Source organism: Chamaea fasciata, unplaced genomic scaffold, assembly GCF_029207755.1.
Source record: "Chamaea fasciata isolate MVZ Bird 193981 ecotype frontalis unplaced genomic scaffold, bChaFas1.0.hap1 SCAF_26, whole genome shotgun sequence".
Lineage (NCBI taxonomy): Eukaryota > Metazoa > Chordata > Aves > Passeriformes > Sylviidae > Chamaea > Chamaea fasciata.
This window is the reverse complement of record NW_027094111.1, coordinates 1,322,063-1,339,735: the sequence shown is the minus strand read 5'-3', so window position 1 is coordinate 1,339,735 and position 17,673 is coordinate 1,322,063. Positions and strand designations below refer to the sequence as shown.

The 17,673-nt window shown below is 45.8% G+C and overlaps 2 protein-coding genes across 9 annotated transcripts; one reads left to right on the top strand and one right to left on the bottom strand.

The window, feature by feature from the left end:
* Positions 1 to 1,748: 1,748 nt before the first annotated feature.
* Positions 1,749 to 4,970, top strand: PNRC2 (proline rich nuclear receptor coactivator 2). Of its 2 annotated transcripts, none has more exons than XM_066204563.1 (3): positions 1,749 to 1,901; positions 2,729 to 2,930; positions 3,371 to 4,970. In XM_066204563.1, exon 3 carries the CDS (start codon positions 3,389 to 3,391, stop codon positions 3,809 to 3,811), a length of 423 nt encoding a protein of 140 aa, XP_066060660.1. In that variant the 5' UTR covers positions 1,749 to 1,901; positions 2,729 to 2,930; positions 3,371 to 3,388; the 3' UTR covers positions 3,812 to 4,970. The 2 variants fall into 2 exon arrangements, with proteins under 2 accessions (XP_066060660.1, XP_066060659.1); XM_066204562.1 differs by having other exon boundaries at positions 2,726 to 2,930.
* Positions 4,775 to 16,323, bottom strand: SRSF10 (serine and arginine rich splicing factor 10). Of its 7 annotated transcripts, XM_066204557.1 has the most exons (7): positions 16,105 to 16,321; positions 14,098 to 14,202; positions 12,336 to 12,439; positions 10,804 to 10,966; positions 10,450 to 10,503; positions 10,169 to 10,270; positions 4,775 to 7,098 (listed from the first exon to the last, which is right to left on the bottom strand). In XM_066204557.1, the coding sequence occupies exons 1-7, from the start codon at positions 16,167 to 16,169 to the stop codon at positions 7,080 to 7,082; spliced, it is 612 nt and encodes a 203-aa protein (XP_066060654.1). In that variant the 5' UTR covers positions 16,170 to 16,321; the 3' UTR covers positions 4,775 to 7,079. The 7 variants fall into 7 exon arrangements, with proteins under 7 accessions (XP_066060654.1, XP_066060650.1, XP_066060651.1 ...); XM_066204553.1 differs by having other exon boundaries at positions 4,775 to 10,270; positions 16,105 to 16,323; XM_066204554.1 differs by having other exon boundaries at positions 4,775 to 10,270; positions 10,450 to 10,500; positions 16,105 to 16,323.
* Between the last annotated feature and the right edge of the window lie 1,350 nt (positions 16,324 to 17,673).

Here is a 17,673-nt window from a genome sequence, read left to right as displayed (position 1 = left end):
TTCTTTAATTATCTCAAAGATAGTGAGGACAAACAGCCAGACCTTGTGTCATCCTTGATCTGAACTCAAAAGTACATGCTGTTGTGCTCCCCAGGCAAAAGAGCAGAACATTCACAGCCTGAAAAATGCTGTTTCTTAATCCCACTGACACGTCCTGGCTTGAAAACATCCACACACTGGGGTGAGATTGTGTTCTAGCAGAAATAAACACACTAGAGACAGAAACAAAGAAAAATCTGCTGATGCGCGTGGTAGAAGAATTATTAATGAGTGGAATTTCAAGGCTTACAGCAGATATTGTTGTCTTCTATCTAAAGACAAAAAAAAGCTGCTGTAAGGACTTCAGCCATAAAACTGCGCCAAGGAATCCAAAGCAACGGGAGGCAAACAAATTAATTTCAGCTTGCTTTGTGCAAACATACAATAAAGAATAGGAACAAAGGTCCGGGCTGGGGTATGTCAACACATCTTGGGTATTAAAATATATGCTGGCTTTTAAAATAACTTCACGATGAATACAAAGTTCTTTTTAGAGTCTTTACCTTGTCCCGGGTTGGGTCACAGCCCTGTAACACCAGGTCGGTAAGGAAACAGTTTTGGTTTACATGTTTTAGGGATAAAGTAGGAATGTGTAATTTTCCCCTTCCGTAGCTAAAAACGCAGGGTAACTCAATGAACTCAGGATCTTTACCTCGAAATAAAAACTCTGAAGGTTCACGTGTTGTTTTTAAGTACTGTCCTGACTTGGTGGGGCTGGAAATGCGCCAGTTCTTTTCCATTTTCTTTGAAACATCCTTTTTTTGGCCTTTAATGTGGTGTACTGTGCCCGACTGGCCCCTCAGTAGTGGGCAGGGAACACTCTTACATGTGCAAATTTCTCGTGGATACCTAATTTTCATCCATCCTACACATGGTAAAGGCCAAACCTTGTGGGCTTTTTCTTCAAAATGATCCTTTGAGGCAAAATAAGTGAATATAAACACGAACTGCACCACCGTCATGGGCTCTGCATACCCTCAGCGCTGGTTTAAACCTGGGCACGCTTTTCCCTGTATTTTGACCACAAACATCCCTCTACGTTGTTCTCAAGACTTCAAATTTGAACATTAAATAGTTCAACTAAATGCAGGCGTGGGGAACGGTCTCAACAAAGCCGAGACCTTCCATTTGCCATCAGAACGCTGCGGGGATCTCTGAGGGGGCCGGATTTTACTCTTTGTTCCCTCAATCCTCGCTGGCACAGCCGGGTGTTTTGTGCGCTTTTCCTTTTTTCTTTTTTGCATTATTTTACCTCTTTGAAGCCCCCAGCGGCAGCTGGCGCGGGCGTTCCGCACTATTTTTGTTGTGCTAATTCGCGGGCGGGGCGGGGCCGGCAGCGGGTCCGGGGGGCTGTGAGGAGCCGGGGGAGGCGCGGGCGGCGCCCGGGGCCGAGGTCGGGCCGGCAGCGGGTCCGGAGGCTGTGAGAGGAGCCGGGGAAGCGGCGGGCGGTGCCCGGTGCCGGGGCCGGGCGGGACAAAGAGCGCCCATGGCTCCCGCGCTGCCCTCCGTGAGGGGATTCAAATGGCGGCCCCGCCCGCCCGCGCGCCGCCGCCGCCGCTCTGCCCCGGGCCCGCCCGGCAACAGGCGGGGCTTGGCTCCCATTGGCGGAGCGGGCGAGCGGCGCGCTCCCATTGGCCGCGGCCGCGCGGCCCCGCCCGGGGGGGGAGGAGGGACAGGTGTTAAACGGCGCAGGAGGCGGCGGCCATTTTGTGTGGGAGAGCGAGGGGTGGTGCGGAGCGGAGAGGAGCGGAGCGAGCTCTGAGGGCGGGGGGCGGACGGTGCCGGCGGAGCAGCGCGGGGTCGGTTCCTGGAGGGCCGGGTGTGTGTCCGCGCTTGTGGGCGAGCGGAGCGGACAGAAGTCGGTAAGGGCGGGGTGGGGCGGGCAGGGCCGGGCGCGGCCGCCGCCATGTTGTGCTCCGGTGTTGGGGAAGGGGGACGGGAGGGCCCGGCTCCCCTCAGGGGTCGGTGAGAGAAAAAGGGCGAAAGTTCGGAGGCGAAGAAGCTCCGCTCGGCGGGAGCAGGCGGCAGCTGGGCCGGGGCCGGTGACGTTATCTCGGCTTTTGGTTTCAGTCCAAACGAGGCGGAAGCTGGAAATGGAGACGGGCGGCTCCTCTGGGGCTGTGGGAGGGATGGGCAGGGGGCTGCCGAGTTTGTTCAGCTCCTGCCGCTCTCCAGACTCGAATGCGTCGATATTGAAATCTCGGAGATCCCAGGAAAATGGTGTAAGAGTTATTAAGGAATGACTTGGCTAACGGAGGTTAAAGAAACAGCTGACAGAGGATAAATGGAGCTCTGTGCTGGCTGGGGAAGGGTTTGGACACTGGGCAGTTCTTGTATTGGCCCCAGTTCCCAAAGTATTTTCCATTTACTTTGTCTCTACTAAAACGAAAGGGATAAAGTTCTAGATTGTCTGATAAGATGCGTTTTAAAACTGAGCATCAGCAAAACGTTACTTGGGCTACATTAAGTATGGTGGTGAACTTTATGTAAGTCGAGAAAGACAAAGCTGCGTCTCTTTGGGTGGGGTTTTGAGGTTTTGTTTGTAGCACGTTGTCATCTTTAACACATACAGAGACACAGCTGACTCCCAATTCTCTGAATTATTTCCGTTTGCTCTTTCTTCCACCCCGAAGTGAAAACATTTGTTTCCTTAATCTGAATTGAAATTTCTTTCTGGTTTCTGCAGCAGGACTTCTCCCTTGGAGCTTCTGTGCCGAGAATCCGATGTTGGGCTCGGCTCCCTGGCTGAAGACAGCAGATCAGCCCATGAAAACTTCCATTCCCAGCACAAGGAAGGAGTCCAGCACAAGGCAGCATCTGTTCTTTCAGGCTTGGAAGCAGGAAAGGGGGCAAGAGTTGGAGAGCGTGGAATCGGAGAAGACCACTGAGAGGTAAATGGAGGTGGGAGAAGTGGCAGGGAGGTGCTGAGTGTGCTGTGCTGGATTCTGGCTGTGGGCTTTGGGAATTGCATTGAGTTAAATCTGTTCCAATTAAGGTCGTTTTCAGTTCACTTCGGGTTTATCTGAGCAATTCTCACGCTTAGCAGGAAGTCTCGGGAGTGGCTTTATGAGTGCAAACTTTGCCCAGTCTTTAGGTGTAATCAGGCTGAATTTAAACATCTCCAGCACTCAATAGTGACTGATTAAATCTGGCTCTTCGTTTTCTGAGCAAGGTTTTGTCAGTCTCATTCCTCCAGTTACACCTTCTCTGAGGAGAGAAGTGGAGTGTTAAGAGGAAGTTTTGGTTAGATTGATTTTGTCCCTTTGCTTGAAATCTAAACTTTTTCTGAAATTAGAAAAAGGACTTCTCCTGACTCCTGTTGTTTTCCCAGGTGACATTTAAGTTGAAGATGGGTGGTGGAGAAAGATACAACATTCCCGTTTCCCAGCCTAGAAACACCACCAAGAACCATCAGCAACTTAAAAACAGGCAGAAGAGCAAAGAGCAGAACGCGCAGATGAAAACCTACGTGAAGAAGGAAAGAGGCCACGGCTGCAGCTCCTCTCCTGGTGCATGGCAGGCCATGCAGAAAGCGGGGAAGAACAACGTTCCCTTCCCCAAGAATCCCAACTGGAATCCTGCTCTGTCCAGCCGTAGCCTGTTGTTCACCCCTCAGAGCAGCCAGAACTATGCTGGGGCCAAGTTCAGCGAGCCACCCTCCCCGAGTGTTCTGCCTAAGCCACCAAGCCACTGGGTTCCTGTGTCTTTTAAACCTTCTGATAAAGAAATAATGACGTTTCAGCTCAAAACCTTACTGAAAGTCCAGGCCTGAGGTGCAACTTGTGTGGTTTTCAGAAGTGATTTCGACTGTCAGGGTTTAAAATTTTGAGCATTGCTGTTCCAAACTCCAGCTGCACAGGTGTGCAGGGCCAGGTGTTCTTGCTGCATGTAGTTAGGCACTTGGAGAGGGGTGGGAGTTTACATTCCCCTCATCTTTTACCTCAAAAGTTCAGTGCTGTGTTCACTTCACTGTGAAATAGCTGTTTTCTTGAAAAGCAATCAAATCCTGAGCAGTCACCATTTATGGTATTTGAGAATAAATGGGACTGCGGTCCAAAATTTGGAATTGCGACTCTGAATGGTTAGAAAACCACCTTTTACCTAACTTAATGCAGCATGAACTGAAAATAAAAACGCACTGAAAACTTTAGTCAGGTTATTTGCTGCTTTTCAGACTGGTGTGAGATTTGTTCAACACTCTGCAGAGCAGAAACCTCCACCTGGGCACAGGGGGAGGCACAGCTGAATTTTCCCTGTCCCTGTGAGCTTTAGTGGCACTCCTGCAGGGCTGGGTGAGCATTCCAAGCCTGTGGAATGCTCTGGAAGGGCTCCTCAGATCCATAAAGCCTCTCCAGCTGTGCTTCCCAGGAATCTCAATGAGTGCCAACTAAACCTTGCCAGGTGACTGCCAAAAAAAAACCTCCCCCCCCAATCCTTGGTGTGCCCACATCACTGAGGAGTTCTAAACCACGGTTTTCTATCAGTTTTTTTATAAAAAAAGGTGGAGTAGTTCCTTAGTCTGGTATTAATTGGTTCCCCTGTAACAATTCATAGCTTGGGGCAGGTGTTAGATGTTCTCACAGGGAAGACAGAGCCATGTAAATACATGTAAAACGTTGTAGCATATGTAAATTTCTTGCTGGGCTTTTCCTGCACAGAAGTATTTTTAGTACAAAACTGCTGAATGTAAGATGACCATGTTGAGTACGTGGCCTGGTTTTAAAAAAAAATGGTATTTTGTTTAAAAAAAAAAATTAACAAAAAAAAAAAAAAGACATTTGTGGCTGTGCCCTTGCACTTCACATGCAGTGAATATGCACATTGTATTTGGTTGTAATCTCTTTTTTTTTAAAGTAAAATCAGTGCAAAAGAGGCTTATTTAGGATTTTTTTTTTTAATTAAAAGAAAATTTAAAAAAAAAGAAAAAAAAAGCTGCTGGAGTTTCAGATCCTCCTGTTGTGAATGTGTAGGAGAGGTGTGTGTTCAGTGATGAAAAAACATTGAAATGTTCCAAATCAAGCGTTTCACAAGAAATGCAAATGCCTGGGTTTGGGTGCTTGATAAAACTGAAGGATTGTAATCATTTTGCGTTTCTGAAATGCATCAATGCTCTCTAAAAACAACATTTTGTCCCAGTCTTTGCTAAAATCCCTCACAGAGGGCCAGGGCAGGTGGCTCCTGTGCTGTCACCCTCCAGCTGATCCTGCAGCAGGAACAGCTGGACTCTGACAACAGGAATTGCCAGGTTTCTTTCAAAATACAAGGATTACTAAAAAACAGTGCTTTGATTGGACCAGTCCTTTCAAGATTGTGAAATGTCCAGAGGTGTCTTTCTGTACATTCCAAATGCAGTGGCAGCTGAGCTGAATGTTTACAAAATTATTGCTCCAAATCACATGGAATTGGCAGTCTCCAAACTTGTGTTGTGACCTGGACCTTCACCAGAGTCTGAGCTGTATCCCAGTTAATTATCTATTCTGCACTTCAAATTGTCAATTGCTGATGATGTTTGTACAAATTGGAAACAAAACATTTAAATAAACCTTTTTTTTACCCCCTAAAAGCATCTCTTTGTTTTGTGATGGAAATGAGAAAAGTGGGATGACCTCATTTTGGCAATTCCCTTCCCAAGGGAGGTTTCTTTAACTGTGCAGAGCCTTCTCTCCTTCATGCCTTTTCAGAGGTTTGGGAACACAGGGCTTGAGAATTAACACTAATTAATGTTCCTGACAAAAGCAAAAGCTGGCGAGGCTTGGGGCTCCCTCTCCCCCAGACTACAGCTGGATTAATTAAGTCAGAAGGTGCTCTCAAGTTATTAGTCAAAACTTGTACATTTTATTCCCAATTCACAGGGTTATTTGCACAGATGGAACACAAAACTCAAGAAGAAAGGATGTGGATGAATAAAACATCAGCATCTCCCATCAAACACACTACAGGGTACAGAGTCTTCCCTTCCTACAATAGTCTCAGCAGCAAGAGCATCTTTAGACAAATATTATAGCAATGGACTACAGACTTTTTTTTAAGCAAGTTACAAGATAAATGGAGAAAACCAGCAATTCTTAATGGGTGATTATGTCCTAAAAATGTGTCAATTTTATCCCTCTGTAATTCAAAATGTTCATGTGCACGGATGCCTGCCGAGGCCCGAGCAGCAGGGCTGTCTGTGGTGGCTGCACGGCCCCGCCCTGGGCACGCCCCGAGCTCTCAGCCCACGCTCCACAGGCAGGAAAAAAAGGCTCTGTCCAAGCAGAGCGCCCAGAACAACATCGAAACCAAAAGATTCCACTTCCAGTAAAACCATGATACTGTACATTAAACATCTTGATAAGACATAGAAAGGATAACATTGAGCTTTCAGAGACCAGGCTATCAGAGTCCCTAATTAAACACCCAGCTACTTAACCACTAAATTGAAAAGTTTTAATTACCAGTTGGGTGCATGGACTTTAGGTGAAAAAGAAGTTCCAATAGAGCCTTCTATGACTGCTGACACCAATCGATTCGCTGCAGATATTTTGGAGCACAGCCATTACTTTCAGCAGAGTTGTATATTTGTATTTTTTTTTACACACTACTTCAATTCTACAAATTTTGCAGGAATGACAAAATCTAGTTTTACCACAGAAAAAAAAACGTAATTCCCACCGTTCTTGAGACTCCAAAAGAAAGATGCCTAGACATGATCTTTTGTAGCCTGCAAAGTTCTTGCATTCCAGCTGTGCATAACCTGCAGGAAGCTTGCACAAGACAGGCTCCTGCTGTGGTTTTTTTTTAGGGCAGGACTGGGATACCTGCATCAAGGAAGGGAGATGTTATCTAGATGGGCAGTGGCTTGACTTGCATGAATGCATAAACATTCCCTGCCCTTTTGGCCACATCCTGCTAACTCGTCCCCAACTGAAAGGCCCACAGAACAGCTTCTTCACAATTTTTCCATGGGAGCAAGAACTAGGACAACATCTTTATTCATGCACTCTTGAAACATCGTGGGTTTGTGTTCGGCTTTTCTGGCTTGTTCATATACACAAGTCAAGTCAAAGTTTAGTCCTACCTCTGGGAGAGAAAGAAAGAACCATCAGAACTGGCAGACACTACATTATACTTGCAATGATCTGGCTTTTCAAAACAAAAATTAAAACTCTGCTATACATCAATGCTGAGGCACACAATATAAGGACATGCTGACACAACAGTTAAGGAACAGTTACTGTTACTCTGCCTGGACACGGAGATTTCTCCTCCCTCCTCCCACCCTTCCAGCTCCAATTCCAGCTGGACCAGCACCACCACCAAGCACAGCGATCCCTGCAGGTCCCTGACACAGACACAGCCACGTGTCTCCACCACTCAGCCACCAGGACCCCCTTCAAGCACCAGTTAGTCATGAAGACTGTATTTATATTAATGTTTATAAATCTATAAAGCTGAAAAGAGTGGGGGTTTCTGCTGTTAGAAGCAGAAATAATCACAGCTCAACTTACAAAGGGTGAAAGTGGGTTTATCAAAGCAATTAAGTGCTTTACAGAAGATTTTTGTCTTTCAGGGCAGAACCTTCAGCAGTGCCAGGAGGCAGCTCCATCCCTGTTGCCACCTCTCACAGAACCACTGCTGGCACCAGTTTGGATGTGGCAATTATGAATTGCTCTGGTGATATTATAAATTTGATTCTGTATGAACCTTCAGTCATTGCTTTTAAGTAGTTTCATAACCTGGCTAGAAGCATCTGAATTATAACCTATGGGGCAAGTCCATCCAGCAATAATAAATGTTCATGGCAAAGAAAATTCAAGACATTAAAGTACAACTTCTGCTTAGTGTTCTCAGTTTGTCTTGTAGCCCTTCAAAAATGTGAAGTGACACTTCTTCAGACACTAAATAAAAAATTCCTGCCTTTACTGAAATACCATAGTAAGGATTTTCCTCCATAAGGGATGCATAGCTCTACTCCTAACCATGCTCTGGAGTCAAATTCTAAAGCTACAATAATTCCAGTGGATCAGTATTTCCTTCATTTTTTTATTACAGCATGTTTGCTAAATTTACAGCAAGCAGAAAATAAGCTGGGTCTTTAGTTATTTTGATCAAAACATCGATGTTTTAAAGGTAGTACACAATATTTGTTAAAAAGAACATATAAAAATACCTTTTTAGAAGCCTCTATAAGAAAGGAAATACAAAGTTTAATCCCACAACTTTCCTCTGCTAGAGCTGCACGCTACTGCTACAGTTTTAAATAGACTTTTTTTTTTTTTTTTTTTTTTTTGCTGTTTTTAAACTATACATCCAGGAAAGTCTACAAAATTAAAGGAACGTGCATATAAATGATTGCATAGCAGAACATGAACATTAACTGCAAACAGTAAAGGAAAAGTTAGAAATACTATCAAATGTACAAAGGTTCTAGGAGCAACCCTTAAGCACGTTCCACTGACGAGACCCCAAAGCCATCTGAGCTTTTTAAAGGCCCTGCTGGAACACTAAAACCAAACCCTAAAACATTTCTCTAAAAAGGAACTTTTGGAAATCCATGTCTTTATATGCTACAGACATCAGACAGCCAGGAACACTTAAGTGTTTGATGGTGGCTTTTGAAGGTAAAGACAAAAAAAAAAAGCCAAAAGCCATTTCCATAACAAAGGATCTTGCCTTCTAGAGAAATACTGGTAAGATTACACACTGGGTTTGTTATTTTTCACGTTCAGTTCTCTAAATATACTGTAATAGTGATAAACTACGTAACTAGGGATGCAGCTCTTGTTCATATCCAACTTCAAGCATTTGTTCTGAAGGAAAATTAAGTCTGGTAACCAAACCACTATCCATTCTGAGGAAAGAGTGATTCAGGCTTGCTCGACAAACTGCTTTTTTTTGCTGTGTAAAAAGCAAGCCTGGTAACCCAGGGAGATGGCTACAGTTTGACACCTATGAATACACCAACTAACCACAGGAGTCATTGGCATAAAAGTTTAGCTCTTATATACTGTACACACACAACTGGAAACAATCTACTTGTATCTAACAGCAGGAAAACTAAGCAACTTTATGGTTAACTGCTCACTAAAATTGAGAATAGATACAAAAAACTGCATAAAATGTACACACAACCTAGTATTTAGTTGCTCTGCTGTTTGCTGAAATCTGGATTTAGCTGTTCCATTTCAAGGTGGGTTTTTCCCCCTCACATTCAGCACCAGCAGCCAGGGCAGAGGCCGTGAAGCCTCTATCCTGACGGGTCACGACACTGCACAGGCTCTGAGCGAGCTCCAGGACCGACTGCCTGCCCATGTCAGGTTAGTACCATCTCTCCAGAGAGCAGGGTAAAGAGAAATCTCCCCAGTCTCCCTCCACAGAGCTCCATCTGCCAACCTGCAGGTGCTGGTGGGCACGGAGAACACGGAAACCTGCCCTGGAGCCATGGAAACAAACTGCCAGGCTGATTTCCCAGCAGCCAGTGTTGCACTACAGCTGTCCAGTTTTCCTTTTTCTTTTTTTTTTACTAAGTTTAGAGTTGAAGAACCAGTTAAACAGCTGGTTTAACTGCCCAGCAAAGACTGGCACCAATTTCTCTGTGGGTGTGACATTTGTAAAAGGACAATGTTGCAAGTAACGATCAATCAAGTCATCACCAAATATCTAAGCATTAAAAATGCAAATCTTTACAAAAATATACATAGAGACACCACAACCAAATCAGTAGCTGCCCATGACATGTAACCAAGTGGACAATCTCTCTCCCTTTCTCTCTCTCTCTCTCTCTCTCTCTGTGGCTTCTCAACACTGTTTTAATTTCAACCATTGTCGGCTACAGGGAAAACTGACAAAGAAAATATTTTTTAGCACTGTTGCAACATCATATTCCTGATAATTTAAGTAAACTGAACTGTGTGTAAATGAATCTTACATGCCTAAACCAACATGGATACACTATTAGTGGCCACTGGACTTGGGACTAGTCCAAGACCTCGATCTGGATTTTGACCTAGATCTAGAATGTGATCTTGACTGTGATTTGGATCTAGCTGGTTCTTTTTTTCTCGACTCCTTCTCATATCTTGAGCTGGACTTATAGTGTGTTTTAGAATCTGTTTTAGAGGTGCCTCTAGATTTGGTGTGAGATGCAGACCTAGACCGTGATTTAGCCTTCATTTCTTTCTTGGGCTGTGACTTGGATCGTGATCTTGAATTGGACTTAGATCTTGAAAAAGATCGATTGCGGTGTTTGAACCTATCAGAATAAAGGGGAGAGAGGAGATTTGAATGTAAAAACACTATTCTTAGACATCTAGTACATTAAAAATTGTTTACCGTTTTTGCAGGAGAAACTTTTTTTTTTTTTTAAACCTAAAGTTAAAGGAATACAGTGATCTAGTTTGCAATTGAAAGGATGTAAAAAGTGTTTTTTACCTATCATTGTCCGAATGGCTTCTGCTACGACGGGGTCTTCCAGTAGGTCTACTGCTAAAAAGGTACATCAGAAAAAGTAAACGGTGACAAATACCTATGCAAGCATACAATCACTTAATACATTATGTGTTTCAAGCTGTGCATTTGCTTTTAAGTTATTCTCCAATGCAGCACAGAATGGTTTCATTCACTACTCCGGATCAGATGCAGCATGCAAGGTATGCAACTCCCAGCGAGAGAGAAAAAAAAAAAAAACACCAAAAACCAAAATGATTCCAAAGTGCAACAAATGAAACAGGCAGCGTGGTGTGTCTGTGCTGTGCAGCTGAGGCCAGCCCCACACACTACACTTACTTTCTGGGGCTATAGGATCTTCTATAGCTGTAATCAAAGGAGCGACTCCTCGACCGCCTGCGCTCGTAACTGCGACTCCGGGACCGCCTGTATCTGTCGTAGTCATCGTAACGAGAGGAGCTGTACAGGTTTCTCCCTTCCTTGGCTTTCATTTGGTTTGGTGCTGTAAAAATAGCAAGATTTGCAGGTGAAGATGGTGCCCTAGTTTTTCCCCTCAAGGTCTAGGCCGTGTGTTTGGTGCCGAGCGGAAAGGCTCGTTCGGGATTTGAGGTTTACGGAGGGGCAGGGAGAGGCTGCTCTGTGCCACTTGTTTTGTGCTGCTTTAGCCACTGGACACGAATTAATGCAGCCTTGGGGGCACTGGAAATCTAGAAGGCAAAACAAACAGAAAAACCTCCACAAAACCAGTCAGGAAGGGCTAATGCTCCATAAAAGCAGAACACAGAGCTGGCCAAGGTGATTTCAGGCCAGCTGGAAACTGGTAGGGCAGGTCAGAGCCACGACTGACACATTCTGACATTCCTGAATTTACCTAACGAGGGAAAGCTAATTAAACACTTTTTCCTGACTGCACAGCACCAGCACCACAGCTGTCTTTAATGATTCAAGGCCCAGCTTATACAGAGGCTTTGGGGGATGCCACACAAAGGGAAGTCTGATTCCAAAAGGAACCCCCCAGAAAAACAATTCACTTTCACTCTGCAGCTTAGTTATTAAAGTAATTAAGAATGAATGAACCTATTAGGCTTCCACTGTATTTCCTCTAAGCAGCACAGCTATCCTTCCTCTGTACCAAATTCAAACCCAAAGACCATGCTCTACGTATTTTAAACAAGCTGTAACAAACACCCTCTGTAATAAATGGCTTCAGATTTTATGTTTTCAGTGCTGCTTGCAACACACTAAGGTGGATTTAGCTAATTTTGTTCAGAAACTTGTTAGAAATCCCAGTGTTTATACACAGGGCAGAAACCTGTCCTTTGGAGTGTAGAATTTCCATTGACTCCATTAGTTAATTGTGAGGACTTGAGGGAGAACTGGCCAGTCAGGCTGTTTCTCTGAGAGCTGTAACTAAAGACCTTTAAGGTCCTTTTATTCCCAGGCACCACGTGAGTGTTACAGGCCTGGTTTACACCAACAGGCTTGTGCCAGGTTTGACAAATCTGTATCTCCCTGCAAATTAAGAGTGCACACAAACAACAGATTTAAAAAGACCTAAATACTCTTTACATTTATCTGTTCAGAAAATACGAGTTCTGCTCCACCTTGAAAGTGACTTCTATCTCGAGGCCAAATGAAAATGAAGACATCACCTCAGTCCTGGGATTCACACAGAGCTGCACAGAAAGCTCCAAAGAATGACTGTGGTGACTGCTGCACTTAGTTACCCATTTATAATTAAACGAGTCATTAACAGTTACTGGAGAAAAGGCAGTTTACATACAATAAGGCCACAGGACAGCAATGAGCAGCACGTGTCTGGTGCTGAAATTCAGGCTGGACTCGGGGAGGGAGGAAAAGCAGGCACTTACTCTTGCGGTCCCCCTGTGCAAACTGGATTTCTATCTGCCGGCCACAAATCCACTTTCGATCCAGATTGTGCAGAGCATCTTCTGCATCACGGACATCTTCGAATGTGGGCAGTGTTAAGGTACTTGGGAATTTGAGCAGTTTAACAGATTTGGTATTTAAAATAAAAATAAAGATAAATTAAGTTTCGTTTTCTCATTTTACAGCAGTGTTATAAGTATTTTTGTCATGCTACTCTACACACTAGTGATTTTTTTAAATTAACCACCAGCTAGCTGAGAAGTCCTGTTATAAAATTAAAATTTTGTAATATGACCATGAATTTATCCATCAGCAAGCACTTGCTATGTGATACTCTTAATCTTTTTCTTCTCCCACTTGTACTTATGCAAAGAAAACAAAGGTACCCTTTCAAAATACACTTGTTAATGGTCATTTAGTTCTCTCCACTACAATGAGTTTATTAAAATTAAGCCCTAGTCGGACATACCAACAGTAAATATTAACTATTAACTTTGGAATAAAGCTTTTCTTTTTGCTTTAAACAACTGGTTTTAGGTTTAACTGATGCCTGTGTGCAGAGGCTCCCCAGTGTGAGAGAAGAGCAGACACTGCCAGCCCTGCACTGCCACTCAGGGCCAAGGGGCAGTGACAGACACTTATTTTAATGCCGGAATTTACACCCCTAATTCCAGCTGGTGGGACCCAAAACGATGAGCTGCCTTTCCCCTCCAGGGGGAATGCCCCAGCAGCATCATCTCTGCAGGAGAGAAACTTCCATTTCATTCAGACCACAGTCACAGTAGCACTCACAAGAGAAATATTACAGGTTTTGTCAATGGACTAAACCAGAATAATTCATCAAATTACTGCTTACATGACAGACAGAAGAAAAACTGTTATTCTGTAGGATACATCAGGTATGACTCCTTTAATCTTGGCCACCATTCAACTTCATCTTGACCTTTAACTCTTTAAGTGCTTGTCAGAAGGACTTGTCATGAGATGCTTGGCCAAAAATGACAGATGGCTTTATCTTTAACTTTGAAAAACAACCTTTTCCCCCTTTTGCAGATAAAGCGAAGCTTTGTCTCCCATTATGGCTTGTCCTTCTTCCAGCTTTTCTTTATTTTTTCTTTTCCCAAACTCTCCCTTCTCTTCAAGCCTGATCCTTAAGAGGTCTTTGGCTTGTCTACTCGCCTTAATTGTTGAACTCTACTCTAAAGGTTCTTTCATGCTTTCTCTTTGGGGTCGCCATTACTGTACAGCTTTACATTCTGAGGCAACAACAGAGGACAGCAAATTAGGGGACAATATTAAAGAAAGAAGTTCACCTAATTTTTTTTTTTACACAATCTGATTTTGATCAAGTTGATTCCAGTTTCCATTTGTTAAATTAACAACGAACAGCAGCCACATTTTGCTAAGCACAACTTTACTTACACACCAGTGATAATAAAAAGCAATTTTGAGCCAGCGCTAAATTTTTTCATTTAAACCACACAGTATTAATTTCAGTGACACAAGCAAGCTTTTATATTACTGGACTTAAATTTTGCAAAAAAAAAAAAAAAAAAAGGCAAAAGAACAATTGAGAGAAGTTAAATCTTCAAAAAATAACAAAACACCACGACATGAGTAAGACACTTATTAGATACAACACAAAAGGAAACTGCTCGTTCATTGAGATTGGTTACCTCTGACACAAACTTGACTGTCAAACTCCAACACCCCTCACTACTGAGGCATGTGAAGAAAGGATATTGAACATAGGCAAATCCTCGGGGCCGGCGGGTGTAGAAGTCGAGCGGGACGTAAACATCCACGATGGGCCCGTAACGCCCGAACTCCCGGCGCAGGTCCTCGGACCTGCAACACCAAAACACCTCGTGTGGCCTTGGCACTGCCAGGAACACCCACCAAAACCACACCAAACCAAATCAGATCAAACAAGAAGATCCAATCTACAATTAATATCCCCATCCCTGGAGTTTTTGGGGTTTTTTTTGGAAGTGTTTGGTGGAGGATGAAAGGAGCGAAACTTTTTTTTTTGGGGGGGAAAAAGAGTTTGGAGCTTTGCTGAAACATCCAAGCCTCAGGATGCTCCAGGTACACCCTGGCAGTTTCAAACCTCCAGCACGACCCTGAAATAAAAACGTTAAGTGAGTTCATCCAACGCAGCCGAGGTTGGCAGAAAACGAAAGGAAGGACTGTTAAATTATTGTTGTCGTTATTCGAGAGCCTCATGTAGCTCCACGGTGATTTTGCAACGCACAAACATCAATTATGAGCTCCAAATAAACATTATGGGAACAAACCAGCCACCCAGACTCATTTCCATAGGATAATCAATACTTACAACCACATCAAACACAACAGATCTCAGCGAGCAGCCACTCATGCCCTGGGGATAGTTTTTCCCAAGAGTTGGCTTTAGAGAGCTGAGACAAAACTGTTCAGCTGCAGCTGCCCCTGCAACAACAGCCTCTCCTCAAATGAGACTTCTTATCCACATGTGCTCCTCACGTTTAATTCTGTGACATTTGAGGACAAAAACCTGCATGAGAAAACTGATGTGATGCCGTATTTAGGTGGTGTGTGAGAGTTACTGGTGGATTTTAGTGTTTTTACATTCCTCCTGCATCACTTGGGAAACAAATCTGCACACAGACCGTGCTGGCAGGAGGAGATCTCACAATGAAACCACCTCCAAGAACTCTGTACTGAAGGTGAATCCTCAGCAGGATCCACGTTATTGTCAAGAGTTTGGAATTAATCACCTTCAGCTGTTCTTAGTCTATTGGAAAAATGAACAAATTAACGAGAAAAACGTAAAAGTTTGATCTGAAGTCATTTATCACAAAGCTCTCAATGGATTCCATTCCATCGTGCCCACACTGCTGCTGTTTGCTGAACAACTTTGGTCCGAGCCGCAGAGGCAGAGCTGGAACACTCCCATTATATAGGACTGGACCTTACAGCGATCTCCCTACAAATTCCACACAAAAACAAAAACCACAACACGGGAGCGCCGTGACAAACGCGTTCTGTGCCAACAACGCTCGGGAAACGTTCCCCGGCTGATAACAAACACCAGCGGTGGTTTTTGTCACTAAACCGCCCGAGTGAAACGAGGAAAAGCAGCGGTTCACCAAGAGCATGTAAGGGATAAACAAGAACCTGTGCAACGCTCTGGTTTTGTTGTGTCAACTCCCTGTGAGAAGTTGTCTCAGCGCACACGTTCAGTCCTTAGGGGCTCTGGGTACAACACGGTTATAACGGGGATCGAGCACCGAGAGCCCCCGGCACACAACAATGACCGCAGAACATTCCACCTGGACCCGCACTAACGGCACCGGCTACGCCACGAATTTTGGGCACAACTGTTTTATTTTCTCCCATCTAGCAGCAACGCTGCGTTTGCAGAGGAGCATGCCAAGCTCCAGCGGCTGTCCAGCACCGCCGCGGCGGCACGTCCCGCCCGGATCTCCCGCCGGACACGCTCAAAGGCGGCCGCGGGCAGTTTCACTTTGCAGCGGCCCAGCTTTGTTCTGTCTGGAGACGCTGTTTGGAAACGGATCCGCGTGGAGAGGCGGGGAACGAGGCGGCACGGCGAGGAAAATGGAAGGCAGGGCAGGGAGAAGGGAGAAGGCGAGGCGGAGGAAAGGAGCGGGCCGAGCTCGCCCCGTTCCCTCCCCCGGCTGAGGGGGGACCCCGCGGCCTAGCGAGCCCGCCACAGCCTGCGCCGGCCCCCGCTCCGCCCCCACTCACCGGGTGTCGTCGGCCACGTTCCGCACGAAGAGCGAGGTGTTGGGGGGCCGCAGGTAGCGGGACATGGTCGGCGGCGGCGGGAGCAGGCGGAAGGAAGGAGAGGAGGGAAGGAGAGGAGGGAGGGAAGGAGCGAGCGCGGCCCGGGCGCGGCGGGAGCGGCTGAGGCGACCCTGGGGGAGCTGCACCGCCCGCCAGCGCGCCGCCTCTCGCGAGACTTCCCGGGGGGGGGCTTCCGGCGAGAGCAGAACGCGGCGCCAAAATCCTGCCCCGCTCCGGCAGCGCGCGTGCGCACGGGCCCCGAGCGAGAGCTGGCGGGCGCTCCGGCGCGCGCCGCGCATGCGCACTGCTCCTCCCTCCGGCCCACCGCCGGGGCCTCGCGGTTCCCGCCGAAAGAGCGCGCGCGCGGCAAGATGGCGGCCGAGGCCCCGCCGTGAGGGGACAGCGCGGGCCCGCCTGTGCGGCCGCCTCACAGCGCCGGCGATCCCTCATGTGCAAACAACTCACACGTCCTTGGCCTTTAACGCCCTCCCTGAGGCTCAGGGAATCGCTGCCCTGTGGCCTTGTTGGTGCAAAATGTGGAGGATGTAAAAGCTGAGATGATGTTTGACGTTTTTCTGCTTTCAAGCCTAACGAACAAGAAGGAAGATGTGACCCGTGAAACAGCAGCAAACAAGGTCTAAGTAATGTCCCTGTGTTAGAATAACAGATTGGTAGGACTGCCTTGTTAAGGTTTAGGGCTGGACGTGCTCGATGATCTCAGACTGAGGGGGAGGTTAACAAAGCTTGAGGAAAAAGGATGCCCGCTGATAGAGGACACAAAGAATGCAGAATTTATGGCCCATCTGGCAAGGGTTCCCAAGATAAGGAAGAAACTAATAAACCCAGCTCAGCAACTGTGCTGGAATGATCTCCAACGGGGTAAAATGTAATTTTACATTTTACATCTGCAGCGGCAGGTTACCACCAGGCCACAGACCAGTGGCCCAAAAGGACAGACTGAGAACTGGACTAATTAGCATGAGAAACAACAGAATAATTAACCAACGGAAGATAGAATACTAATTCAGAACTGTGTGACTTGTAGCCAAGGAACACTAATTTGTTTGTGGAAGTAGGAATAAATTTTGATAGTTGGTGTGCTCGATTTGTGGAATCCCACAGGGCCCCCACCTGCACAACTCTGAAATAAAGGACCAAAGTCTCTCTGGAGTGTGGGACTATTGCTGCACACGGAGTAATTAATCCCATTTTTGTGGGGAACACCGTTACCACAGCCCTGCTGAACCCCAGGAGTTTCCACCACTCTGCCCAGGACCAGCCCTTCCCACTGAAGACCTTTCTGGGATGAAAACAATGCAGTTGGCAGGTAGAGGGATTGTTTCTTACCCCACTAAAGGTGGATAAAAGACACTTCTGTGACCCAACAGCCCCAGGTTTTGGTGAAGCCTGCAATGAAAACTGCATTTTCCTGTGAGGGCTTTTCAACAAATTCCTGCAGGGACAGACTGACTTGGAGCTGCTGCAGCCCTGGTGTCTGCCACCAGTGTAATTTCATCTTTATTTTTAATA

What these genes read in the sequence shown, in the direction of transcription:
- PNRC2 (XM_066204563.1), top strand. Translation starts at nt 3,389, where the DNA reads ATGGGTGGTGGAGAAAGATACAACATTCCCGTTTCCCAGCCTAGAAAC.
- SRSF10 (XM_066204553.1), bottom strand. Translation starts at nt 16,169, where the DNA reads ATGTCCCGCTACCTGCGGCCCCCCAACACCTCGCTCTTCGTGCGGAAC. An exon ending in CGAGGATTTGCCTATGTTCA is followed by an intron (nt 12,440 to 14,097) that starts ATATCCTTTCTT and finishes AACACTGCCCAC; the next exon opens with ATTCGAAGATGTCCGTGATG. An exon ending in TGCACAGGGGGACCGCAAGA is followed by an intron (nt 10,967 to 12,335) that starts GTAAGTGCCTGC and finishes CTATTTTTACAG; the next exon opens with CACCAAACCAAATGAAAGCC.